At 42.2% G+C, this 27642-nt stretch overlaps 1 protein-coding gene across 4 annotated transcripts in view; it reads right to left on the bottom strand.

Moving 5' to 3' along the window:
• The window catches only part of INTS9 (integrator complex subunit 9), a 423090-nt gene that overhangs the window by 251608 nt on the left and 143840 nt on the right, over window positions 1-27642 (bottom strand). For all 4 annotated transcript variants that reach the window (XM_029596158.1, XM_029596159.1, XM_029596160.1 and 1 more), the window contains one exon: window positions 10866-10986. In XM_029596158.1, the coding sequence (XP_029452018.1) occupies window positions 10866-10986 (121 nt within the window). The remainder of the gene's footprint in view (window positions 1-10865; window positions 10987-27642) is intronic.

The raw sequence follows: 27642 nt of genomic DNA, 5'->3' as shown, positions 1-27642 counted from the left end.
AAAAGCATTGTGGATATATGTGTGACTGACTGATTAACTTAATAATTTGGTTAACTTGAATAACTCCATAACTTGGTTAAACGTTCAAACTTGATTAACTTGAACTGGTTGATTGACTATAGCTGGAGACCCGCCAGTGTACTCAACCAGAAAGCGTCGATACCCGGCAGGGTGGATGCCCTAGGTAAATGAAAACACGGCTTACCCTTGAATTATCTGAAGACCATGCGTAATGGCAGCCAAGGGTGGGATGCTGAGTCCATCTGTCTACACTAAGGAAAACGAAATTATCAGGTAAGTAATTTCTCCATTTCCTAGCGTGTAGCAGATGGACTCAGGACCAATGGGATGTATAAAAGCTACTCCCGAGCCAGGTGGGAGGCTGCCCGTGACCCACTTAGTATTGCCCTTGCAAATGCAGTGTCCTCCCGAGCCTGAACGTCCAGACGGTAGAATCTGGAGAAAGTATGGATGGAGGACCATGTAGCCGCCCTGCAGATCTCGGCAGGTGACAGCATTCTAGTTTCTGCCCAGGATACTGCCTGGGCTCTGGTAGAATGGGCCTTGACCTGTAGAGGTGGTGGCTTGCCAGCTTCTACATAGGCCGCCTTGATGACTTCCTCGATCCAGCGGGCGATGGTGGCCCGCAAGGCCGCTTCCCCTTGTCTCTTTCCGCTGTGAAGAACGAAAAGGTGGTCCGTTCTTCGTACGGGTTCCGACATTTCCAGGTATCTGGATAGGAGTCTGCCGATGTTGAGGTGACATAGACTACGGGCTTCTTCCGAATTCTTCAAGCCATCCGTCGTTGGTAGCGAGATGGTCTGGTTGAGGTGGAAGTGTGAGACCACTTTGGGGAAGAAGGAGGGAACCGTGCATAGTTGGATGGACCCCGGGGTGAGCATGAGGAACGGCTCATGGCAGGATAGTGCTTGTAGTTCCGAGATGCGGTGGGCTGAACACACTGCCAGCAAGAACACTGTCCTTAAGGTTAACAGGCGAAGGGGTCTGAAGGCGGTTCCCGCTAGGAAGTCCAAAACGAGATTGAGATTCCACAGAGGTACCAGCCACTTTAGTGGTGGGCGAATGTGTTTGACTCTTTTCAGGAAGCGTGACACGTCCGGGTGAGAAGCTATGCTGCCGCCCTCGCTCTTGGAGCCATAGCATGACAATGCGGCCACTTCTACCTTGATGGAGTTGAGGGACAGACCCTTCTGTAGTCCATTCTGTAAGAATTCCAGGATCACGGGAACTTTAAATGAGCGTGGCTTGATGTTGTGGTCTTCGCACTAGGCTTCAAATACTCTCCAGATCCTTATGTACGTTAACGATGTGGAGAACTTGCATGCTCAGAGGAGAGTGTCGATTACCGCCCCCAAGTATCCGCTCTTTCTCAGGTGGGCCCTCTCAATGGCCAGACCGTAAGAGAGAATTGAGCTGGGTCCTCGTGGAGGATCGGACCTTGTTGTAGCAGGTCCTTGTGTGGGGGCAGGGGTAGAGGGTTCCCTGCCAGCAGTCTTCTCATGTCTGCGTACCAGGGTCTTCTTGGCCAATCCGGAGCCACCGGAACTAGTCCCTTGTGTAGTTGTATCTTGTGAATGATCGCGTCCAATAGGGGCCACGGCAGGAAGGCGTATAGTAGGACCTGTGGCCAGGTCTGTACCAGGGCATCAATCTCTTGGGACTGCGGTTCCCGCCTGCGGCTGAAGTATCTGGATACTTGGGCGTTGGATCTGTTTGCCAGAAGGTCCATGTCTGATGTCCCCCACCGATTCACTATCAATTGGAAGGCTGCGGATGACAGCCTCCATTCTCCTGGGTCTAGACTTTCCCTGCTGAGGAAGTCTGCCGTGATGTTGTCTTTCCCGGCGATGTGGACGGCGGAGATCTCCTGGAGGTTTCCTTCCACTCACGCCATCAGGGGGTCTATTTCTAGTGACACCTGTTGGCTCCTGGTTTCCCCCTGCCGGTTGATGTAGGCCACTGTCGTGGCGTTGTCAGATATTACTCTGACCGCTTTGTTTCGGAGTCTGTGAGCGAACTGCAGACAGGCTAGTCTGACTGCCCGCGTTTCTAGGCGGTTGATGTTCCATCCCGCCTCTTCTGCGTTCCACTGCCCTTGGGTGGTTAACTCCTCACAGTGTGCTCCCCATCCTCGTAGACTGGCATCTGTGGTGAGTAGGGTCCAGGTTGGGGCGGATAGTCTTGATCCCCGGCTCATGTGGCTGGCCTGCAGCCACCACCATAGTTGGGTCCGAACTCTGCCTGGGAGTAATAGACGTACGGTGTAGTTCTGGGACCGTGGGCTCCACCGTGATAGGAGGGAGCGCTGTAAGGGTCTCATGTAGGCTCGCACCCATGGCACAACTTCCAGGGTGGATGCCATCAGCTCGAGGACTTGCAGGTAATCCCATGCTGTGGGACAAGGATCGTTCAGCAAGGTTTGCAGCCAGTTCCACAATTTTGATCTCCTTGTGGGGGTCAGGCTGACCTTGTCCTCTTTGGTGTCGAATCGGACTCCTAGGTATTCTAGCGACTGTGAGGGCTGTAGGGAGCTTTTGTTTGTGTTCACCACCCATCCTAGGCTCTCCAGTAGCGTTATGACTCTGCTGGTTGCTTGGCGGCTTTCCTCCGGTGACTTTGCCCTGATCAGCCAGTCATCCAGGTAAGGGTGAACGAAGATTGCTTCCTTCCTCAGTGTTGCCGCCACCACTACTATTACCTTGGTGAACGTCCAAGGGTATGGCTGTGGCTAACCCAAAGGGTAGTGCCCGGAACTGGTAGTGAATGTTCAGGACTTTGAAGTGTAGGTAATGCTGGTGTTCCTGATGAATTGGGATGTGTAGGTAGGCCTCCGAAAGATCCAGGGATGTGAGAAACTCTCCCGGTTGTATCGCCTTATTACGGATCGAAGGGTTTCCATGCGGAAGCGGGGAATCCTCAGGTGCGGTTGACTGATTTGAGGTCCAGGATGGGCCTGAATGTTCCCTCTTTCTTGGGGACGATAAAATAAATGGAATAATGCCCAGTATTTATTTCTTGTGGAGGCACTGAGGTTATGGCCTCGAGAGCCAGTAGCCTGGACAGTGTAGCTTCCACTGCCGCCCTCTTGGAGAGGTCGTGGCAGGGGGACTCCACGAACTTGTCCGGAGGGATTCGTAGAAAATCCAGGTAGTACCCCTCCCGAATGATAGCTAGGACCCACTTGTCCGAAGTTACCTCTACCCATCTGTGGTAGAATAGGGCTAGTCTGCCCCCTATGGCTTCTTCCCTTGGATGGGTCTGCTGAATCTCATCGTGGGGTGCGGCTGGGGCCTGTACCCGAGCTGGTTCTTCTCTTGATGTGCTTGGTCTGAAAGGACTGGTTCCTGTCCGTAGGGCGGGGGGCTTGATAGTTGCTCCTGTAAGGATTGAAGCGCTGTGAACCTCTGCCCCTGGAGGATCTGGGGAAGGGTCGCTGGTTTCTCTTCGTCTTATCCTCCGGTAGGAGCGGCAATGAGAACTCACCCCATTTGTCGGCCAGTTTCTCTAGTTCGCTGCCGAACAGGAGGGATCCTTTGAAGGGCATCCTCGTGAGACGTGTTTTGGAAGATGCATCGGCTGACCAGCTTCGGAGCCAGAGTTGCTTCCTGGCCGCCACCGCAGAGCACACTCCTCTGGCAGCGGTGCGCATTAGGTCGGAGGCAGCGTCCACAAGGAATGATACTGCTGGTCCTATGTCTTCTCCCGGGGTGTTGTTCCTGGTTTGTGATAAGCAGGCACGTGTCACCACGGTGCAGCAGGCCGCAATTTGTAGAGACATAGCGGCTACGTCAAATGACTGTTTGAGGATGGACTCCAGCCACCGGTCATGTGCATCCTTGAGCGCAGCTCCTCCCTCCACCGGATGGTAGTGCGCTTGGAGACCGCGCAGACCATGGCATCAACTCTTGGGCATGCAAGAAGATCTTTGGTTGCCGGGTACAGGGGGTACAGGGCTGCCAAAGCTTGTCCCCCCTTGAATGTGGACTCCGGAGCATTCCATTCCAGGTCAATCAGCTGCTGTGCTGCTTGTAACAGAGGGAAATGGCGAGAAGTCTGTCGGAGACCCTCCAGCAGGGGGTTCGGTTTAGGTTTTTTAAATATATCCGAATCAGAAAGCCTGTGAGGGAGTCAGTTGGACCGTTAGATGATCGAGGGGTTAAAGGGGCACTTAGAGAAGATAAGGCCATCGCGGAAAGATTAAATGATTTCTTTGGTTCAGTGTTTACTGAAGAGGATGTTGGGGAGGTACCCGTAATGGAGAAGGTTTTCATGGGTAATGATTCAGATGGACTGAATCAAATCACGGTGAACCTAGAAGATGTGGTAGGTCTGATTAACAAATTGAAGAGTAGTAAATCACCCGGACCGGATGGTATACACCCCAGAGTTCTGAAGGAACTAAAAAATGAAATTTCAGACCTATTAGTAAAAATTTGTAACTTATCATTAAAATCATCCATTGTACCTGAAGACTGGAGGATAGCAAATGTAACCCCAATATTTAAAAAGGGCTCCAGGGGCGATTCGAGAAACTACAGACCGGTTAGCCTGACTTCAGTGGAAAGTGTTCTAAACATCAAAATCACAGAACATATAGAAAGACATGGTTTAATGGAACAAAGTCAGCATGGCTTTACCCAGGGCAAGTCTTGCCTCACAAATCTGCTTCACTTTTTTGAAGGAGTTAATAAACATGTGGATAAAGGTGAACCGGTAGATATAGTATACTTGGATTTTCAGAAGGCATTTGACAAGTTCCTCATGAGAGGCTTCTAGGAAAAGTAAAAAGTCATGGGATAGGTGGCAATGTCCTTTCGTGGATTGCAAACTGGCTAAAAGACAGGAAACAGAGAATAGGATTAAATGGGCAATTTTCTCAGTGGAAGGGAGTGGACAGTGGAGTGCCTCAGCGATCTGAATTGGGACCCTTACTTTTCAATATATTTATAAATGATCAAATACGACGAGTGAGATAATCAAATTTGCAGATGACACAAAATTGTTCAGAGTAGTTAAATCACAGGCAGATTGTGATGAATTACAGGAAGACCTTGTGAGACTGGAAAATTGGGCATCCAAATGGCAGATGAAAATTAATGTGGATAAGTGCAAGGTGATGCATATAGGGAAAAATAACCCATGCTATAATTACACAATGTTGGGTTCCATATTAGGTGCTACAACTCAAGAAAGAGATCTAGGTGACATAGTGGATAACACATTGAAATCGTCGGTTCAGTGTGCTGCGGCAGTCAAAAAAGCAAACAGAATGTTGGGAATTATTAGAAAGGGAATGGTGAATAAAATGGAAAATGTCATAATGCCTCTGTATCGCTCCATGGTGAGACCTCACCTTGAATACTGTGTACAATTCTGGTTGCCGCATCTCAAAAAAGATATAATTGTGATGGAGAAGGTACAGAGAAGGGCTACCAAAATGATAAGAGGAATGGAACAACTCCCCTATGAGGAAAGACTAAAGAGGTTAGGACTTTTCAGCTTGGAGAAGAGACGACTGAGGGGGGATATGATAGAGGTGTTTAAAATCATGAGAGGTCTAGAACGGGTAGATGTGAATTGGTTATTTACTCTTTCGGATAGTAGAAAGACTAGGGGGCACTCCATGAAGTTAGCATGGGGTACATTTAAAACTAATCGGAGAAAGTTCTTTTTTACTCAATGCACAATTAAACTCTGGAATTTGTTGCCAGAGGACGTGGTTAGTGCAGTTAGTATAGCTGTGTTTAAAAAAGAATTGGATAAGTTCTTGGAGGAGAAGTCCATTACCTGCTATTAAGTTCACTTAGAGAATAGCCACTACCATTAGCAATGGTAACATGGAATAAACTTAGTTTTTGGGTACTTGCCAGGTTCTTATGGCCTGGATTGGCCACTGTTAGAAACAGGATGCTGGGCTTGAGGGACCCTTGGTCTGACCCAGTATGGCATTTTCTTATGTTCTTATGGAGTCCCCCCCTCCCCCCCATTCCTTATACTATCCAAAAGAGTAATTAACCAATTCACATTTACCCGTTTAAGTCCTTTCATGATTTTGTAGACTTCCATCATATCCTCCCTCAGTCATCTCTTCTCCAAGCTGAACTACCCTAACCTCTTTTGCCTTTCCTCATAATGGAGCTGTTCCATGCCATTTATCATTTTGGTTGCCCTTCTCTGTATGTTCTCCAGTGTAACTATATCTTTTTTGAACTGCGGAGAACAGAATTGCATACAGTATTCAAGGTGCGGTCTCACCATGGAGTGATAGAGGCATTATGACATCTTCAGTTTTATTTGCCATTCCCTTCCTAATAATTCCTAATATTTTGTTTGCTTGTTTGACCACCAAAGCACATTGAGCCGACAATTTCAATGTAATATCAACTATGACGCTCAGATCTATTTCCTGGCTGGTAACTCTTAATATAGAATCTACAGCATGGGTTTCCTAGCGTGTAGCAGTTGGACTCAGGACCAATTGGTATAGTGTACTCCTGTTAGCAGTTGGAGACGGATCAGATTTCAATCTGACATCAGCCCCTAGTACATATACCCCTGCAGGAAGTGCAGCTCTTCAGTATTTTCCATCTCCATAGCAGTTAGGGACTATCTGCACACTCTCTCAGCGTTAGAACCAAATTCAAAGAAGAAAATCCAAATTTAAAGAAGAAACCTACCTGAAGACGAGCCCCCCCCTCCTGCGGTGATACCCTCGGGTCCCTCCCCCAGTTGAGATTCCCGAGGTGATTTCCGTGGTCCCTTGGAGGTAAGCCTCGGTCCGGCGGCCGAATCGCGGCGAGGACCTAGCCCCCAATCCTCGGGCACGGCTGAGAGGCAGTGGGTGCACCCTCGAGCGCGGCAGTGAAGGTATTTGCCCTCTCCCCCCGCAGCCGGAGACTGCCCAGGACGAAACCGGGAAGCGCCGAAGACAAGGTAAGGAAGAAATCTTCTGCTTGAATCCGGTCTCCGAGGATCGAGGAGGAGCACAGGTCACCAGCAGGGACCAGTGCCACCGGGTTGATCCGCCCCAGCAGGGCCAGGCCCCGGCTATTTCCAAGGGTCTACCCACGTGGAGACCCTCTGAGGGGGGGTCGCCATATTGCATGCGTGCTCGCCGTTGCCATCTTGGCCCTATTCACTGCACCGTTCGCCGTTCGAGAGCGCACAATCGAGCTAGGCGCACAAAGCACTTGTGCGCATAAACTTACACGCGCATAAGTTGCGCGCACAGAGCCGGGCGCGTATCTACGGCTGAATGCACAGCTGCGCGCACAACTACATGCTCATCTTAAGCGCACCGGAGCACATAAGAGTTTACGCGCCGACAGCCATGGCACCTCCAGAAACAGGGATAAAGGATCAAGGCCTCTGCCCAGCATGCCACATCAGAGCCGCACAAAGCGAGGAGGCCGACACCCTGTGCATGCAGTACGAAGAGGACCTGGGAGACCCAGTCCAGGGCCAGTCCCACCCAGGGCCGAGTTCTAGCTCCTCAGGGGGTAACCCGGACCTAGCCAGGGGGACCTACCCACAGACGGGGACCCCGAAGGAACCAGCGCCCCTCAGATATGACCCAGCGTCGATCTCATGGGTGGAGTTCTTCAAGGGGATTCACGCCTTTGTTCAATTGCAAACTGAACCTCAGGCTGTCCAGCCACATGCTCCACAGGAGTACCCTCATGCCCCAGGCCCTGGGTAAAGCCATGCTGACTTTGTTCCATTAAACCATGTCTTTCTATATGTTCTGTGATTTTGATGTTTAGAATACTTTCCACTATTTTTCCTGGCACTGAAGTCAGGCTAACCGGTCTGTAGTTTCCTGGATCACCCCTGGAGCCTTTTTTAAATATTGGGGTTACATTTGCTATCCTCCAGTCTTCAGGTACAATGGATGATTTTAATGATAAGTTACAAATTTTTACTAATAGGTCTGAAATTTCATTTTTTAGTTCCTTCAGAACTCTGGGGTGTATACCATCCGGTCCGGGTGATTTACTACTCTTCAGTTTGTTAATCAGGCCTACCACATCTTCTAGGTTCACCGTGATTTGATTCAGTCCATCTGAATCATTACCCATGAAAACCTTCTCCACTATGGGTACCTCCCCACCATCCTCTTCAGTAAACACCGAAGCAAAGAAATCATTTAATCTTTCCGTGATGGCCTTATCTTCTCTAAGTGCCCCTTTAACCCCTCGATCATCTAACGGTCCAACTGACTCCCTCACAGGCTTTCTGCTTCAGATATATTTTTTAAAGTTTTTACTGTGATTTTTTGCCTCTACAGCCAACTTCTTTTCAAATTCTCTCTTAGCCTGTCTTATCAATGTCTTACATTTAACTTGCCAATGTTTATGCTTTATCCTATTTTCTTCTGTTGGATCCTTCTTCCAATTTTTGAATGAAGATCTTTTGGCTAAAATAGCTTCTTTCACCTCCCCTTTTAACCATGCTGGTAATCGTTTTGCCTTCTTTCCACCTTTCTTAATGTGTGGAATACATCTGGACTGTGCTTCTAGAATGGTATTTTTTAACAATGACCACGCCTCTTGGACATTTTTTACTTTTGTAGCTGCTCCTTTCAGTTTTTCTCATTTTATCAAAGTTTCCCTTTTGAAAGTTTAGCACGAGAGCCTTGGATTTTCACACTGTTCCTCTTCCAGTCATTAAAACAAATTTGATATTATGATCACTATTGCCAAGCGGCCCCACCACCGTTACCTCTCTCACCAAGTCCTGTGCTCCACTGAGAATTAGATCTAAACTTGCTCCCTCTCTTGTCGGTTCCTGAACCAATTGCTCCATAAAGCTATCATTTATTCCATCCAGGAAGGTTATCTCTCTAGCATGTCCCGATGATACATTTACCCAGTCAATATTGGGGTAATTGAAGTCTCCCATTATTACTGCACTACCAATTTGGTTAGCTTCCCTAATTTCTCTTAGCATTTCACTGTCCGTCTCACCATCTTGACCAGGTGGACGGTAGTATACCCCTATCACTATAGTCTTCCCCGACACACAAGGGATTTCTACCCATAAAGATTCAATTTTGTATTTAGTCTCATGCAGGATGTTTATCCTGTTGGACTCTATGCCTTCCCGGACATAAAGCGCCACACCTCCTCCCGACTGCTCCTCTCTGTCATTGCGATATAATTTATACCCCGGTATAGCACTGTCCCATTGGTTATCCTCTTTCCACCATGTCTCTGAGATGCCAATTAAGTCTATGTCATCATTCACTGCTATACATTCTAATTTTCCCATCTTACTTCTTAGACTTCTGGCATTAGCATACAAACATTTCAAAGTTTGTTTTTTGTTTGTATTTTCATTCTGCTTTTTAATTGATAGGGATAAGTTAGCAAGTAGCACATTTAAAACAAATTGGACAAAATTCTTTTTCATTCAACTCACAAGTAAGCTCTGGAATTTGTTGCTAGAGGAGGTGTTTAAGGCAGCTACTGTAGCTGGATTTAAAAAAGGTTTGGATAAATTCCTGAAGACGTCCATAAACTATTAATCAATAGGGAATAGCCATGGCTTGTTGCCAGCATTAGTAGCATGGGATCTAGTTAAAGTTTGGGTACTTGTCAGGTACTTGTGACTTGGGTTAGCTACTGTTGGAAATAATACTGTGCTTGATGGACCCTTGGTCTGACCCAGTATGACATATCTTATGTTCTTTTGTATGACCTGACAGCATTTCCAGATGTCAAAATAAAATACTATCATATAGGTTAATGGATACCAAAATTAATTTATTCCTTCCATCGATAATACAATATTTAAGTGAATATAACAAATGATAGAGATAGAGCCTTCTCGATAGCAGGACCGATAATATGGAACTCTATCCCAGGACACCTAAGCTCTATCAGAGACCCCAAAACCTTCAAAAAAGAACTAAAAACATGGTTGTTTAGACAATCATTCACAGACTGATATAACAAATCTTAATTTATCCCACTTCTTGATTTCTGTAACAAGCCTTTTCTATTTATTTAAGTTATATATTGCCTACTGATAACTTGTTCTACTCTGCCTCTTGCCGAGATGTTATATTTATTATCATCTGTATTTATCCTCAACCTATAACTCGTTCACTGTATGAAGTTTTATAACTCGTTATCTGTATGAAGTTTTATATCTCGTTCTCTGTATGAAGTTGTTTCACTGTAAACCGGGGTGAAGGCACTCAGCTATACTTCGGTATATAAAAGAATATAAATAAATAAAAAATATCTGATATTTCATTACACAAAATTAAAGTCTTATTTGCTATAAGTTTTACTGGCTCATCCCCTCCATCAAGCACAGGGCCCATTAGCACTTAAAATGTTAAAAAGAAAATGTTATCAATGCTAAACGTTATATTACTGTTAAAGCACAATCTATATCTGTTACCAATGTTATATCTGTAAACTGGAGTGAAGACTTGTCCAAACTTCGGTATATAAAAGCACACAAATAAATAAAAAAAATTAATTTGCCCTGGCCTAAGGCTGTCCCTGACTACTGTGCTTTCATGTGTTTTGGCTACTGTTTCAATGTTTCCAAATAGAAAAATTCCACCTTGTGAAGATGAGACTTTGGGGTTTATCTATAAATGAATGTTCTCTGATCATCTGATAACAGGTTCTCTAAGACCAATGCAGCTACTAGAAATCTGCATATTTGTCAAAATGACTTTTAGCAGTATAACAATACTTTAGCATATTAAAATGACTTACAAATACTGTTAGCAGTGAGAATTTACATAATATATTCATGGCAGTAAAACCTTAGTCAAAACACTTTTGGTTCAACTGAAAAAGTGTAGTGCTGATACTGCTACTCACAATTTTCTGAGAATACCCCACGAGCTGGATTTTACTAAGGGCAGAGTTCACTTCTTGCATGCTGTAGCATTTTCTCCATGTTGACACTTCCACTGCATCTTTCAAGGGGGCAGGTAATAGCCTATGGAAAGACAACAATAAGAAAAGCATCCCAATATGTTCCTTCTGTTCTTGAGTAGAGCATCCTATCAGCATCTGTGTTCTGCTCTTAGGATTCTTATGAATTCTTAAGAGCAACAGTTTTATTCCTCCTTCTTTTCATTTCATTTATTAAAATTTAGTTATCACCTAACACTGACAGCCTAAGTAATGAACAAAATAAAACATTCACAGATAATATCATGGAAATATAGAACAAAACTTATCAAAAATATATTTACATACTTGAAAAAGTCATAATTCGTTGCATATTGTTTTTTGCAGGATGACCAATATCAATACTTTTATCCAAAAGCCTGTTTTAACAAAGTTTTTCAAAAGGAATCAACACTTCTTAATGCAGTTAGACATTCTGATTTCAACTGGTAAAGTATTCCAAAGAGTAGGCACTACTACCAAAAAAGCGGATTCTCTTGTAACTGTGAAGTTAGAAGCTCTGGCTGAGGGCACATTAAGCAGCCCCACTGAGAGGATCTCAATTGTCGAGAGGGTTCATATAATTTTAGGAGTGCATTAGACCATGGACAAGTACTTGAATTAACTTAAATGCAATCATCCTAATTCTGTAAGCAATTTGATGCTGCATTGGTAACCAGTGCAAATCACCGAGAACGGGAGTGATATGTTCATATCGTTTGATTCCAGAAATAAAGGTGTGCAGTAGAATTTAGCAAAAGCTGCAAAGGATGCAATGAATTTAAAGGAAGAGCCACATGAAGACCATTGCAATAATCAATTAGAGGAAAAATAGATGCTTGAACAACAGTCCGCAAATCACAGTTATGGAGCACATCTTTTATCATTGAAAGAACACGTAACTTAAAAAAACCTCAGATTTAATTGTGGCTTTGATTTGAGGATGAAAGGAAAGAGAAGAGTCAATCCAAACCCCCAAGCTTTTGATCGGGGCATTAATCGAGAAATGCAAATCATCAATCACAATTGATTCCTGATGAAATGTCGAGTATGGTCTCTGAATCTATAAAAATTCAGTTTTAGATATGTTCAGTGACAATTTATTCTAGTGTAGCCATTGTTTGATAGAAGATATACAAATATGAAGATGTTCCAAAGTTTCATTCCATGAGAGACGCAATCAGATGAAGAATTGCAGATAACTAGCATAAATATTTTACCCATCACAAATACTTGCTAATAATTTAGTAATTGGGGCTAAACAGATATTAAACAAAACTGCCATTAAGACAGAGCCCTGAGGTACACTGGACTTCAAAATAGACCATTGTGATAGGTCATTCCCAAGTTTCACCTTTTATGAAAGATTACTGAGATATGCTGAAAACCAATTCAGCACATTTCTTGAGATGCTACATTCTTGAAAATGGTATTGGAGAATAACATGATCAATAGTAACGAAAGCTGAGGAAATATCCAACGAGACAAGCAGAAATTGATGCCCACTATCCAAACCCCTTCTGATAGTATCAATTAAGGACAATAAATTTCAGTACTCATTGAACAACTAAAGCCAAACTGATAAGGATCCAATATATGACTCTCAATGATTTTAGAAACAAAAGGCAGAGAGGAGATTGGCCTATAATTGATCAAGTCAGAGGAATCTAACCCAGATTTCTTCAAAAGTAGTCTAACCACTGCTTTTTTCAGACTGTTGGGAAAACACCCTGATTGAAAGGATTTATTGACAATAAATGTCAATGAAGGAGTAATATCAATCACCAAAGGAGATGCAGAAAATTTGAAAGGTCCAAACTTAAAGGTCGTGCATCAAAAAACAATTTTTATTTTATTTAAATCGGCAACTCCATTGCTCAATGGAAATAAAAGAAAAATTGTTTTTTCATGCACGACCTTTAAGTTTGGACCTTTCAAATTTTCTGCAAGTCCTTTGGTGATTGATATTGATAATTTGGAGCGCATACTTCGGCTCCAAGTCTTTGTGAATGAAGGAGTAATGACATTTTTAGCAATCTTAAAAAGAGCAGTCGAACAATTGCTGGATGGACAAAAAGCATTGTTCATTGAAGATATTATCTTACCCACCTCCATCTGGAGACATCAGAGAAAGATTTCCAGATCGAACAGAATGGAGCATTAGGGCCCATAAAGAGACATTAGCAAAAACAAGTTTTTCAATTTTGAGGGGAAAAATATTTCAAGAAAGCTTCTAAAGATGACACATCAGCAGGATGTGATGGAACTTTTGGAGTACACGTAAGATTCTTTGCTAGTTGAAATAAAGCCTTAGGATTGTAACCTATTGTCTGATCTTTACAGAATAAAAATTATTTTTGGCCTCCAAAATTTTTAATCGATATTCAGTTAAGAGGAGTCTGAAATTGGCTGCACCATTTGACGATGGAGACTTCTGCCAAGAATGTACACTCTAAGAGACTTCTTTAAAAGAATGAGAGCAGGGGTAAGCCATGGCTGCGATTTCTTATTAGTGCTAGTGAAAAATCTTAAAGGAGAAATGGAATCAAGCACCGAAGTAGCTGAGTCTATCCACCAGGAGATCAAGTCATCTATATTATCAGGCAGAAAAGAAACTTGAGAGGACTGCATACCATCAATAAACTGAGATCAATATGGCCATGACATACCTGAGATTTAAGCAATCTAGAAACTTAGGAGCGCTGGGCCAAGCAACAGAAAATTTAATTAAAGAATGATCTGACCATGGAACTTCTTGAACAGACATTGAATCTAAGCTAGTCGTCTACAAGAATCATTAACAAAAATAAGATCAAGCGAGTGACCATGCCGACGAGAAGAGGAATGAATCAACTGAGACCATCCTAAGGAAGAGAGAATATCCAAGAATAGAGTACAATAGCTTGGTACAGGAACAGAATTAAGTGGTAAAGTTCCGTAGTATAATCATATTATTTAAATTCACTTTGACTAAAAGTAGCTGTTCAAAGAAAGGGAATATATTAGCCTGCAATAATTTAGGGGGACAATATGTAAGCGAAATGGAAAAACCAGTGGTGTAAAGGACCAAATTTTCATATGGTGAATCCCTGCTTAAATTCTCAAATTTGGTATTCCAACTTTCCTTATATATAAATCAACAAACCCCCAACTCTGCCCTTTTTTCTAGGCTGAGAAAAACAAGTATAGTTGGCTGGACATATCTGATTAAGGATGGTGACATCCGAGGCAAGTAACCAGCTCTTGATGACACAAAAAAATCTGGTTGTTCCACCTGAATTAAATCAAAAGCTATCTGAAATTTTCTCTTAATAGCTTGAACATCAACAAAAACAGAAGCAGTAGATTTAACAGCACGTGCAATGTCGATCAAACAAGATTGCTGACGAGGCATGCAGTGTTGTTTGATACTTGCAAGATCACCATATCTCCCTGATCAGTAATTACTGGAATAGTACAACTCACAGTTCTTGGAATATCCAGAGACAGTTGAGCAGGATCTCTTGCCCTATCGGCCCTTATCACGCACAAAAGAGCAAACGAGGAAGTGAAAAAGGGGCTCCTTTGTTGTGCTCCTTCATGTGCGTGATGGTGTGCAGATGTGCATACAGTGAAGGCAGTGTATGCAAACCTATCTCATGCATATTCATTGTGGATATACTGAAAACCTGGCCTGTATGTGGTTTTCGAGAACTGGAACTGGCCACCCTTGCACTATAGCAAAATGATTAAAAAAGAATACAGTCACAGTTTAATAGATGTCTTCCTATATTTGAAGTGCTTCACCACAAAATGGCAAACTGTTCCTGATCTGAAAAATGCACATACATGTAAAAGCTGACAAAGCAGGCTGATTGCTCAGCAGTTCTTTTCCACATTATTGTAGGAGGCACCAGAGAGCAATTTACCTGGTATCACACCATATTTATTTTCAAATTCAGTAGAAAGGAGCCTGTTTTGAAGCATTTTTTATGACAATTTTTTTAAGGTATGAGGAGCTTTAGCAATGTTTACATTTAGTAGGCGTAGGTGACAAAATTAAACCTGTACCAAATTCATCTTTGTGTAACAATGGTGGCAAACTCCTAAGATGAAAGAAAAAAACTATTATGTATTATTACTAGTAGTCCTCAGACTTATGACTAAATTGGTTCCTGAAAACCTCATTGTAAGTCGAAACATTATAATTCAAAACCAATTTTGCCATAAAAAGGAGTCTGGTTCCAGCACCAACACCCAATTTCCTATTTTTCAAACAAGGTATTATAGTTATTAGCTAGAAATTTAAACCAAGAGCTCTCTTTTTTTTACTTTAAAGTTGGGAATGCTGCCCTTTTTTTTTTTTTTTTTTTTTTTTTAAGAGGTCCTATCTGGGACCACACATAATACAAGCTAAAGTTAGTCTAATGGGGAGGAAGACATGAGGGAACCTGGCAGCAGTGGGAGTCATTTCAATCTGCAGTGGCAGAGGCAGGGTTCTCTCTCTCCACCCCTCAAGCTCTAATCACCACAATAAGATGTTTTGGGATTGGCAAAGAATGCTGAACGCAGTGACAGCAAATTTGAAAGTGCTGGACCATGGTGATTGAAGACAAGAGCGCTTATGAAAGTACCCATCTGTCATTGATTCAGGGAGAGTGAGTGAGGGGGGAGGAGGGATCAAAGTGGAGCCATGCCACTGCAGCATCAAGCCCACAGCAGCATAAAGACCACAGAGCCAGGCAATGATGATAGGCACTCCAGGGAAAGTGAGAGGACAGTGATTGCTTGCTTCATGACAGACCTCTCCACTTCCTGTTGAGGTCAACATACTGACCGCACATCATAAAATTGAAACTTTAATTGTAAAGTGGTCAAGAAATGTCTGAACTGAATAGTGGGCAGAATGTAATCTCTATATCTGATGGGGGAAGGAGGTTAACAGGAGAACACCATTAACTCTACATTCATTTGGTTCTCTCTCCTAGTTCTCGCCTTCCTTCTTGGCACCAAATCATTACTACTACTACTACTTATTTCTATAGTGCTGCTAGACACATGCAATGCTGTCCAAATGCACATAAGAGAGTCCATATTCCAAAAAGCTTACAATCTAGTCAAGACAAAAATGCAGGGCAGAGACTTTGAGAATACCATTTATTAAAAAATGGTTAAAATCAGGCTATGATCAGGAGAATCAGGTGTTAAGACAAACACAATCTCAAAAAGGTGGGTTTAGACTGGAATTGAATAAAGTCAGAGAGGGAGCATAACACACTAACTCAGGATGTCTATTCCAAGTATACAGTGCAGCAATTTGGAAAGCACAGAGAAGGTAGTTGGAGGTGGAGGAGAAATAGAAGTGTATATAGATTAAAGTGATTTTCTTGATGTGCAGAGTTAATTTGCAATCTAGCGTGTGTAGTTTATGCTTGGCCTCATTGGTATGAGGCTTGGGGTAATAGGTTGGAAGAGTTATCAACTGATTAAGGTGAAAAGATAAAACAACCTTGGGTAGGAAGTTCGGATGCGGTCGCAACGTGACTTTATCGTGGTAGAACACTAGATACAGGGAGTAGTAGACTAGTGCTTGAAGTTCGCCAACATGTCGTGCTGATGTAAGCGCTATCAGAAAAAGTACCTTCCAAGCCAGGTATCTGGGGTGGCAGGTATCCAGATGTTCAAAGGGTGGTAGCATAAGTTGCTCCAGTATAATGTTTAAATCCCATGGTAAGGGATGTCACTAATGACAAATCTAACCCTCCACAAAACCTACCAGTAAAAAGATGCAATGAGATAGCCACCTTTTTCAACGACAAAATAAAAAACTTAAAAACAAAAATTCCTACTACAACAAAACAAGAAATCAAAATGAATAAAAAAGATGTAGAACAATGGACAACATTCGAGATGGTTTCTGAAATGGAAATCAAATCGATGTTAAAAAAACTAAACCCAGCCCCGCACGCATTCGACACAATACCAACCACTGAAATAAAGAAAATAGCCAACACAGTTTCACCAACATTAACAAAGATAGTGAACCTATCATTAGAGGAAGGAATCATGCCAGAAAGTCTAAAAGGGGCAATTGTAAAGCCAATTCTAAAGAAGAAAAACAGCGACACATTTAACCTGAGCAATTACAGACCAGTATCAAACCTACCCCTAATTGCAAAACTAATTGAAAAAACTATACAAAAGCAACTAGCGGGACACTTCGATAATAATAACATCTTGTATCCATCACAGCATGGCTTTAGAAAACACTATAGCACAGAAACACTCCTGCTAGCACTAACAGACAACATCATGAGAGGATTCGACAACGGCAAACATTATATCTTAGTGATGCTGGACCTCTCAGCAGCATTTGATACTGTAAATCACGAAATTCTTTTAAATAGACTAAATAGGGTTAAGTAACACAACTATCAAATGGTTTAGATCTTATCTAACCAACAGATATTTCCAAGTTCAAATCAAAGACGTAATGTCAGAGAAAATACACCTACAAACAGGGGTCTCACTGGGGTCAGCTCTATCTGCTACTTTTTTTAACATCTACCTATTACCATTGTGCCACCTACTAGCCGGTCTAGGCATAACACACTATATATACGCTGACGATATTCAGCTAATACTACCTATAGATGAAACTCTGGAAAAAAACACTAAACTTAGCCAATATGTACCTTGATATCATAAAACAACTACTAAACCAAATGGAGCTAGTAATCAACATTGAAAAAACAGAGTTCCTACACTTAGAACGCAAAAAGAATGAAATCATTCAAAATACAATCACACTCAAAAACAATCAAAAAATAGAACTAGCAGAAAAAATACGGAACCTAGGCGTTATAATAGACTCAGAATTAAGCCTAAAACAACATATATCCTTAAAAGTGAGAGAAGGATATGCCAAACTCATGGTACTCAGACGACTCAAACCACTACTAACAACTAAAAACTTTCGTACAGTACTACAAGCACTGATCTTTGCGAGCACCGACTACTGTAATGCCTTACTACTAGGTCTACCATACACATCACTCAGACCACTACAAATTCTACAAAACACCGCAGCAAGAATTCTGACCGGAAAAAGTAAAAAAGACCACATCACAGAAACCCTAGCCGAGTTACACTGGCTACTAGTCGAACAAAGAATTCAATACAAAACACTCTGCACCATACATAAATTAATACACAACGAAAATGCAGATTGGCTTAACACTGCCCTCCGCGTTCACATACCAAACAGAAATCTAAGATCAGCTAACAAAGCACTCCTTACAGTTCCATCAATAAAAACAGTAAGACTCACCCAAGTAAGAGAGAGAGCTTTGTCTCTGGCAGGACCCATTCTGTGGAACACCATGCCTTTAGAGTTAAGGTTACAAAGTGACAATAAATCTTTTCGAAAACACTTAAAAACCTGGCTATTTAAGCAAGCGTATCAAAAAAGAGGGGGAGAGTAGTGAAACCGGGGAAGTGCGAGGTAGCAACAAATGAAAAATCAAACACACACCACCACAATCAATACGTGTGGAGCTGTATTTTATTCTATATTACTTTATTTTATCACCCATTTCTATAAGATAAAGTGACACTTATAAGTTAGTATTACTTTAATTCCGAAAAAATAAAAACACTCCAAACAATATTATATCACATTTCAATTATGTTATTTTAAAAAACTATGTACCAAAACGATACGGCACTTGTGTAAATTAATGTCTCAGCATAACTATATTTATGTGCCTACTGTAAACCGTTGTGACGGAAGCTACTTAACGACGCTATAGAAAAGACTTAAATAAATAATAAATAAGGGGGGGTTTACGTATTGGTGGGCGCAGACGTAAGATAACCTTCATAAATCTGGAGATGAGAGGGTGAGTAGAAATTGGTATGTCCTTGTGTTGAGAATGGTATGCTGCTATTGCACTCAGGTAGACTCTGAGCAAGGCGGTAGCTAGTCCTTTCTGATATAGGCGATGAAGAAAAGCGAGTAGTTCGTTTGGAGGGCAGGTGAATGGGTTCATGTTCCTGTCTGAACACCAAGAGGCATAGCACAACCATTTTCTTCTGTAATTTAATCTGGTGGAAGGCTTCCTGGAGGAGATTAGTATATTTTCCAGGTGAGGCGGAAGGTTTAGATTTTGAAATAACAGCCTTTCAATCTCCACGCTGTGAGGCTCAGAGAGGAATGAAGTGGATGTAGAAGGGATCTCCCTTCTTGGGTCAGTAGGCTAGGGCTGCTTCCCAGTGGAATTGGAGTGTCTACTAATAGATGAACTAGGTATGCGTACTATGGTTGTCTGGGCCATGCTGAAGCTATCAGAATGAGATCCGCATTGTCCATGATGCATTTCTGCACCATGTGAGAAAACAATGGTATCGGTGGAAAGGCATATAGTAGGCCGTCTGACCAGTCTATGAGGAATAAAACCTGCGTTAGCCTCCGGGCGCTTGGATATATCGAGCAGAAGGTCTGAACTTTGCAGTTGCATTCCGTGGTGAAGAGGTTGATGCATGGCCAGCCCCAGGTGTGGAAGAGCTTTATTGCTACTTTTTGATGAAGTTCCCATTCATGGGGATGAAAAATTCTGCTTAGCTTGTCTGCTCTGGTGTTGTTTATGCCAGGTAGGTAGGTTGCTTGTAGGGCAATAGAATTCTTGGCTGCCCATTCCAAGATTGTCACTGCTTCCTTGCATAGGGACCAAGAACCAGACCCTCCTTCTTTGTTTATATAGAACATGGTCACCTGATTGTCCATGTGGATCATGACTGTCTTTCCTTGTAATGCGAGTTGGAAGTCTCGCAGAGCGTTCCATATTGCCCATAGCTTTAGGAGATTTATTTGCTGTGCACTCTCCCAGGTGTACCAGAGGCCTTGAGTTTGAAGGTGAGTTAGATGAGCACCCCATCCTTTTGTTGAGGCATCTGTGGTGAGTATGATATAATGAACTGGAGGCTGCAGTGGGGCTCCCACTGTTAGAGCTGTTGGTGTCAGCCACCAGTCCAAGACCTGTTTCATGCTGAGCATGATAGAGACAGGGGCAGAGGTGGTCGGAGAATAGATTCCACTGATTCCATTGAATCTTCAAACCCCACTGGAGACGCCACATGTGGAGACGTGTGTGGGGAACTACATAGATAGATGCCGTCATATGCCCCAGAAGTGTTAATATTTGTCGAGCAGGAGCAGTGGTCGAGTGTCTTAGGGTTTGAGCATGAGTTCTCACAGCACTGCGCGTACATGTCCCGCACAGAAACCTGAGATCTGCTAATAAGGCTCTACTAACTGTCCCCTCAGTTAAATCAGCACGCCTCACTCAAGTAAGGGAAAGAGCACTGTCACTGGCTGGTCCTGTGCTATGGAACACCATGCCACTCGAAATAAGGCTGCAGAGAAATTTGAAAATATTCAAAACTAACCTGAAAACCTGGCTCTTTAAACAAGCTTTTTATAAAGACAAAGAGAAGGAGAAAAACAGTTGACGGATAAAGACACACCAAGCAAGCAGTTGTTATTTTTAACCTACAAATACATATTAATGTTAGATTTGAACCGCTTAGTTTCCTAACCAACATATAGGCTTAACTTAAACACATAGTTTATCGTATTAAAATAATGTTACCGTACTATGATGGCACATGTTTAATTTGTAATTTATACCACTTATAATTTTCTTTATAGTGCCTTTTTGTAAACCGTTGTGATGGTTATCTAACTTAACGACGGGATAGAAGAGTTTTTAAATAAATAAAATTATTGCTCGTGTTTCGGGAAGGGAGGCTTCGTCCTTTAAAGTGTCAATATTTATTTATTTATTTAACATTTTTCTATACCGAACTTCATGACAAGCTTCATATCAGGCCGGTTTACATCAAACTTGGGGGTTAACTTAACAAAAAACCATATAACAAGAAGGCCGAAGCGCAGGTACAAATAACAGGGGGAATGAACTTGGAGGCTAGAATAGCCAGGAAATAAAGGACAGAAAAAAAAAACTGGAGAATAAACATGAATGGATATGCAATTACAGGGTTGGACATTTAGTCTATTGAGCTAAATGAAAACTCTGTTGCGATGTTATGTTTGAGGGAAGGCTTGGACAAAATATGGGCTCCAATGAATTGCAATGCTTGCTTGGGATGCAGATTTGATTTCTTGTAATTGATTAGTAGTCCCAATCCATCCAAGCATTGAATGGTCTTGAGGAGATTGGTTTGTAGAAGAGATGGGCTGGGTGCTACTAGAAGTCAATCGTCCAGATAGGGAAATATTTGTATGTCCTGTCATCGTAGGTGAGCCACTACTATCGTTAGGCATTTCGTGAAAACTCTGGGCGCCGTGGAGAGGCCAAAATGGCGTCCCATCGCCGTGAAGCAAAGGTACCGCCAGGAGGCCTTGTGCATCAGTATGTGGGAATAAGTATCCTTGAGATCTATGGAACACATTCAGTCTTTGGGTTGAATAAAGGGTAGAATGGATTTGAGTGACGTCATTTTGAATTTTTCCATGATCAGGTGCTTGTTCAGCATGCTGAAAACTAGGATAGGACAGAATCCTCCTGATTTCTTTGGAATGAGGAGGTATTGGGAATAAAAACCTGTGTGATGGTGTGAGACAGGCAGTTCGTGTATGACCTGCTGTAGGAGGTTGGTGATCTCCAGGTGCATTTACGGGGAATATATGCCCTGTTTCTTGGTGTGTAACAAGTGTGGCATGGGGGGAAAAGATTGGAAGTTGAGGGAGTAACCTTCCTTTAGTATCTTTAATACCCAGAGGTCGGTTGTGATGGCGTCCCATGCAGGTAAGAAGTGGATTAACCTGCCGCCAACTGGAAATGGTAGCAGTGGTCTGGGATTCCCTAAAAACCTTGTGATGGTTTAGGTGGGTTTTGGTCCTAGGTTGTTTGGGAGTCCTCTGACGCTGTCTAAGTAGCTGTGATTGCGAAGTCTGAGGGCGAGAAGAGGAGTAGTACGTAGGCCGTGAAGGTGGGTAAGGCCTAAAGGGTCGACACTGATACTGTGGTTTCCAGTAAGTTAAATAATACATTCTGGAGGCTGAAAAATCTGATGGAATAGTTAGTGATTGTACAGCTCATTTTTGCTCCTTCAACTGTACTACCCCGGAACTGGTCGCCGAATAAGTTGTCAGGTAAACATGGGAGGTTTGTTAATTTCTCCTGGACATCTTCTCTGACAGCGCTTGCCCTCAGCAATACAAGTCTTCATGCTGCGATGGCATTTGCTGTGGATTTAGCAGATGTCTCAAATCCTTCACACACAGTCCGGATCAGATGTCTTAAAACCCTCCTCCATGTGATGGAACTTACCAGGGAGGTGTTGATCAGGAGATCCCTCCTGAAGCTTGGGTTTCAAGGCCTATAAGTATTCAAATAGATACTGCATAATCACAAACTGATGCTGCTGGATTTTTGCATTAAGCATACCTGATTGGTATGCATGCTTGCCGAAGTATTTGTAGTCACGACCTGGAGGCACATTGGAGTGTAACCTTGATTTACAGGCCTTTTGCATCGCTGACTCTATGACGACTGAGGCGTGAGGCAATTGAACATGGGCATAACAGGAAGACTGATGCATTGATATTTTAATTCAGACTTCCTTGAAGTTGAGTAGTCGGAAAGCGGTGTTTCCCAGGCTGTCTTCATAACTGCATCCAGCACCTCAAGAGATGGGAGTGCCACTGATTCTGCCGGCGTTTCAAACACCTTTAGTAAGCCAAAAACATCCGGTCTTAGATCTGGCAATTTCCTAGTTTCAATATTCAGTGTTTGACCCACTTTCTCAAGGAATATGGAATACATGATGTCTTCGGGAGGGGAAACTGATTCTGGTTGATCCTCTGGAGGGTCTGATGGGTACCCTGTGGAAGAGCCAGGTGAGGATGATAAAGGTGATTGGCTAGCTGGAGGGGGAAGAAGGTGATACTGGGGCCGGACCAGGACTGGGGCTTCCTGGAGGCGACATTGGAGCCTCCTGTGGTGGTTCTAGTCTGCATCCTCCTTGATTTGCCACTGTTAAAAACTGCGCCAAGATTAAGGATATTTATGACATTGCCTGGGATGCCAACTCCTCTTGAGGTTGTGCAGCTGGTGGAGCTCCTCATGGTGGAAGTTGTGGTGGCAGAATGGGCCTTTCACTTCCTGATGAAGTCTTCCGAGGCCTTTTAAGCAATGGCTCCTCCTGATCAGATGGAAGTGAGAATGAGGATGCCTCTGGAGGAGGAGACAGAGGGTCTTTGTCTACAGTTAGAAAAGGAGATGGTTCTTTTTGCCTCTTATGGCCAGAAATATGCTTCTTGGGCTGCTTATGAGCCTTTTGCAGTGATGGAGACGACATCCGGGACTTTTTGGGATGAGTTGACTCTGAAGTGTGTCAATGCATCGAAGTGGTATGCGCATGCTTTGATCCTGAAGCATGGCTGGATTTGCTTGCGCCGGATGCATCGGTGCGCCGATGCTGGTCGATGCATTGACGCAAAGGCCTTCTTCAATGCAATGTATGCATCACTCGCTCCATACATCGGCACCGAAGGTAATGTTTTGCCTGATGCAGTCAACGCAGAATGGCTGACGGAAGCCGCCCATGGGCGCACAGACTCCTTTGACGCCCGAGGCAGTCCCGGGGAGGATCTTGCCGATTCTTCAGAGGGGGCCATAAGATCCCGACGCAGCCTGTCTTAGTTCCAGGATTTTTGCTGCCCATTGTCTCTGTACTCTGGGGGACATCCGTCCACAATCAGCACAGTTAGCCTGGTCATGTTGAGGGCCTAGACAAATATAGCAGGAGATATGCCTGTCAGTAACTGACAATCTCCCCGCAGCTGCAGAACTTGAAGCCTGGACGATGCATTTTTAGTCAGAATTTGACAGATTTCTGAAAAGTAGTTAAGCCTAACTACTGGCAGAGGTCCTGAAGTGGAATAAATCTCTTTTTTTTTTTTAAATTAAGTATTCTCTTCACAGAAAAACGCTTGAGGAGACCAAGAGCTCCACATGCTGTCAGGCTGAGGAGACTCTGGAAGGTGGGGGGGGGGGGGGGGGGGGGGAGGATGCCAACCAGGCACACACTACAGCAAGACTCAGAACTTTACTTTGAGAGCTCCGCCACCTGTCTGGGATGACCGGAGGACATCCCAGACAGCATGGCTAATTCATCCTGATTATCTACGTGAAAAACATCTTGACAATCAAAGCCCAAAGTGGATAAATAATCAGGTATGTCCAAACTACGATAAAGACACAGAAAAGTTGTTTAAAGGCTCCTTGCTTTGCTACTTAGAGAGTCCAAATATAGAGCCCAAACTTGTAAGAATTCATGTTTCTTAATAGAAACTTGCTTCGTTCCCATCTTCACCATTAGAGCTACATTACGTAGAATGCTTCACCAATGTTGGTAGCTAAGTTGAGTCCCTCCAATATTGCAAAATCATCTTTTTCACGATCAGAAAACATTTCCTTATCTATAACTTTATAAATTTGTTCTTAAAAAGAAACCAGAGAAATCTTTGAATAAAATAAGTTCAACTTTACATGGTATAGTCAAGGCTAGCACCTGATATATAACAGAATATTTCAGTCCAAAATTTTTGAATAGATGTGAAAGACCAAAAGAATGACCTAAAGTACTCTGAGTTCCATTACATTTTATACAATGGTCAGTTTGGGATTACTTTACTAATAAGGCCTAACATAATGCTGTGAAACATATCATCTTGTAAGAATTTTATATCATATTTCTCTTAGCATTATGTTGCTAGAAATGGAGTTAATAGTTGTAAAGCAATGAGAGAATTTTTGAACTGTGAATTGTAATTGTAAATCTATGTTCCATTTGTTCAATAAAGAAACAAAATCTATTGTTGTATCAACGTGTTTTAATAATTTATGTAACGATGGTAGTGTTATGTATACAGGTTCAACTAGATCAAATACCTCAAAAGTACAGAGGACTCGCAATTGGTTTTATATATGATCCCTGTTAGGTTAAAGGAGTGTCCCTAGTTCTAGTTTTATTTGAAAGGGTAAATAACTGTCCATTCTCTATTTACCTTTTCTTCTCTACTCATGATTTATTTTAGACATCAATCATTTCTTCTCCAAGATGAAGAGCCCTATTCTATTTAGCCTTTCTTCATATGTGAGCGGTTCCACTCCTTAACCATTTTTGTTGCTCTTCTTTGTAACTTTTCTAAATACACTGTATCATTTTTGAGATGGGGTGACCAGATTTGCATACAATACTCAAGATGCGGTCATACCATTGATAAACAGAGAAGCATTAAGATGTTCTCTGTTTCATTTTCCATTCCTTTCCAAATAATTCCTAGCATTCTGCTAGCATATTTGGCCACCACTGCACAATGAGCTGATTTCAACATACTGTCAACAACTCTTAGATCCTTTTTCTGGGTGGTTATTCCTAATGCAGAACTCATGATCATATATCCAAAATTAAAGTTATTTTTCCATATGTGCATCGCTTTGCACTTGTCAATATTAAATTTCACCTGCCATTTAGATGCCCACTTCTCCAGTCTCACAAGGTCCTTCTGTAGTTCCTCACTATCTCCCTGAGTTTTAAATACCCTGAATATTTTTGTGTCATCTGTGAATTTGATCATTTCACTTTCTAGATAACTTATGAATAAATTGATTAGCACTGTCCCAGGACAAATTCACCTATCTCCACTGGGAAATCTGACCATTTAGTCCTACCTCTTTGTTTCCTGGCTTTTAACCAGTCACCAATCCACTCAGAGACAACATCTCCAATCCCATGACATTTTAGTTTACTGAGAAATCTCTTATCCACAAAAACAGAATGAAAGAAAGCAAAAAATCCTTCCTTTGAATAGGAATCAAATCAGCAATCTAAGGATCCTTCTATAATACTTGTTTTATGTTGAAGGCGATGTGAAAATTAAATAAGGAAAAATACTAGAAGCCAGTTATGACAGCTCCCTACTGAAAGCTGAAGGAAAAATAATAAAGAAACTAGTCTTAAATAGGCAGAAACAAAGGGATTGGTCAATCTTTTCAGAAAAGAATGAACAATACTGTCACTACCTACAAGAGTGATGACTAAATGTCTTCAAGATAAATCTACAGTAGTAAGATTTATTGCAGCTGGCAGAAGTACATCTGACAGAAAGAAAAAAATTCCTAGGTATATTAGACTGATGTTAAATCAGATGCTAATTCTGATCAGTTTCCATTGATTTACAGAAATTGATCAAGCTTCCTTGATCAGTTTGTTGGAGAGAGTAATATTTATTGTTTTCTATGCTGGCCTGGTGAACTTCCCTCCCATAATTTAATACATTGGAAAAAGCATTGAGCCAAATACTTGCCAAGACCATGTCCTATATACAGTTAGTTCAACAACCCTGATTTCAGTATATTGCAATGAAAGGCAAATTTACTAGTTTACAAAGATACCTCATTTCTTTTGGGTAATCATGAATTAAAAGAAGGGAGAACAATACTGGCTTCAGCCTGCCACTGAAATTTGAAAATTACTGATTCACAACATTAAAACAACCACAATTGCATGGTTCTCAAGTGACAATTTAAATGAGTGGCAAGTTAGGCTAGAAAAGTCCTTTACAGTCACAAGTAGCAGCTTCTATGCTTTATTTCTGTCCCTAAAGTTTTATTTGACTGTGTCACTGACATAGCTGTGCTAGGAAAAGTGGTCCTGATGAATACAGCGCAAGACTGGATAAATTTCTAATTCAGTATCAGCAACAGAGACTCTGCTGTTGGACAAAGTACTTTGATTCTTTAATTATCTAAATTTAATTAGATAATACTGCTATTCATAAAATTAATTATAATAAAAAGAATTCCACCTCTCTTCTGCAGGAGTGCTGTATTGCTGTCTCTAAGGTAAGCACACATACAGTGCCTTGCAAAAGTTTTCACACCCCTGTACATTTTTCACATTCTGCTGTCTAAAAAACAAAGTGCATTAAAGTAGGAATCTGATTCACTGATTTACACAACATACTCTACATTTTCATCATGAAAGAAAAATTATAGAAATATTCCAAAACTAATTATGATTAAAAAAAACAAAGATTTGATTGCATAAATCTTCAGACCCTATGTCATAGCAAACCCAGATTAGCTCTGGTTCAAAAAATTGACTTAACAATGCCCCTAATAATTTCAATAGAGCCCATGTGTGTTCAATCACAGTAATTGAGCTGATTCTAACACTCCTGGACGCAGAATCAAGCTGAATCTTTGTATGAAGTGAATATGAAGCAAGGGTCAAAACAAGGAGCTGCTGAAAGAACCCTAGGATAAAATTATTCAAAGGTACAGATTGGAGGAAGGTTATAGGAAAATTTAAATGTTTGAATATCCACTGGGGCATTATCAGGTCCATCATTAAGTGGAAACAGTTTGGTAATACCATTGCCACAATCGGGCCATCCCTCCAAAGTCAGATACCGGGGGTTAAGGAAACTGCTACAGAAGGTCACTGTGAGGCCTTAAATTACTTTAAAAGATCTACAGAAGGGACTAGCTGAGACTGGGGAAAATGTCGACTGTTCAACAATCATGGTTTGTAAGGGAGGGTGACAAGAAGGAAGTCACTGCTGAAGAACAGCCATATGATATGCTGCATAGCATTTGCAAAGAAACAATAAGGGGACATAGCATGCATA

The sequence above is a fragment of the Rhinatrema bivittatum genome, chromosome 3 (genome assembly GCF_901001135.1).
Source record: "Rhinatrema bivittatum chromosome 3, aRhiBiv1.1, whole genome shotgun sequence".
In the NCBI taxonomy this organism is placed as follows: domain Eukaryota; kingdom Metazoa; phylum Chordata; class Amphibia; order Gymnophiona; family Rhinatrematidae; genus Rhinatrema; species Rhinatrema bivittatum.
Note: the sequence above shows the minus strand (reverse complement) of the source record. Positions and strands in the feature narration are given on the sequence as shown.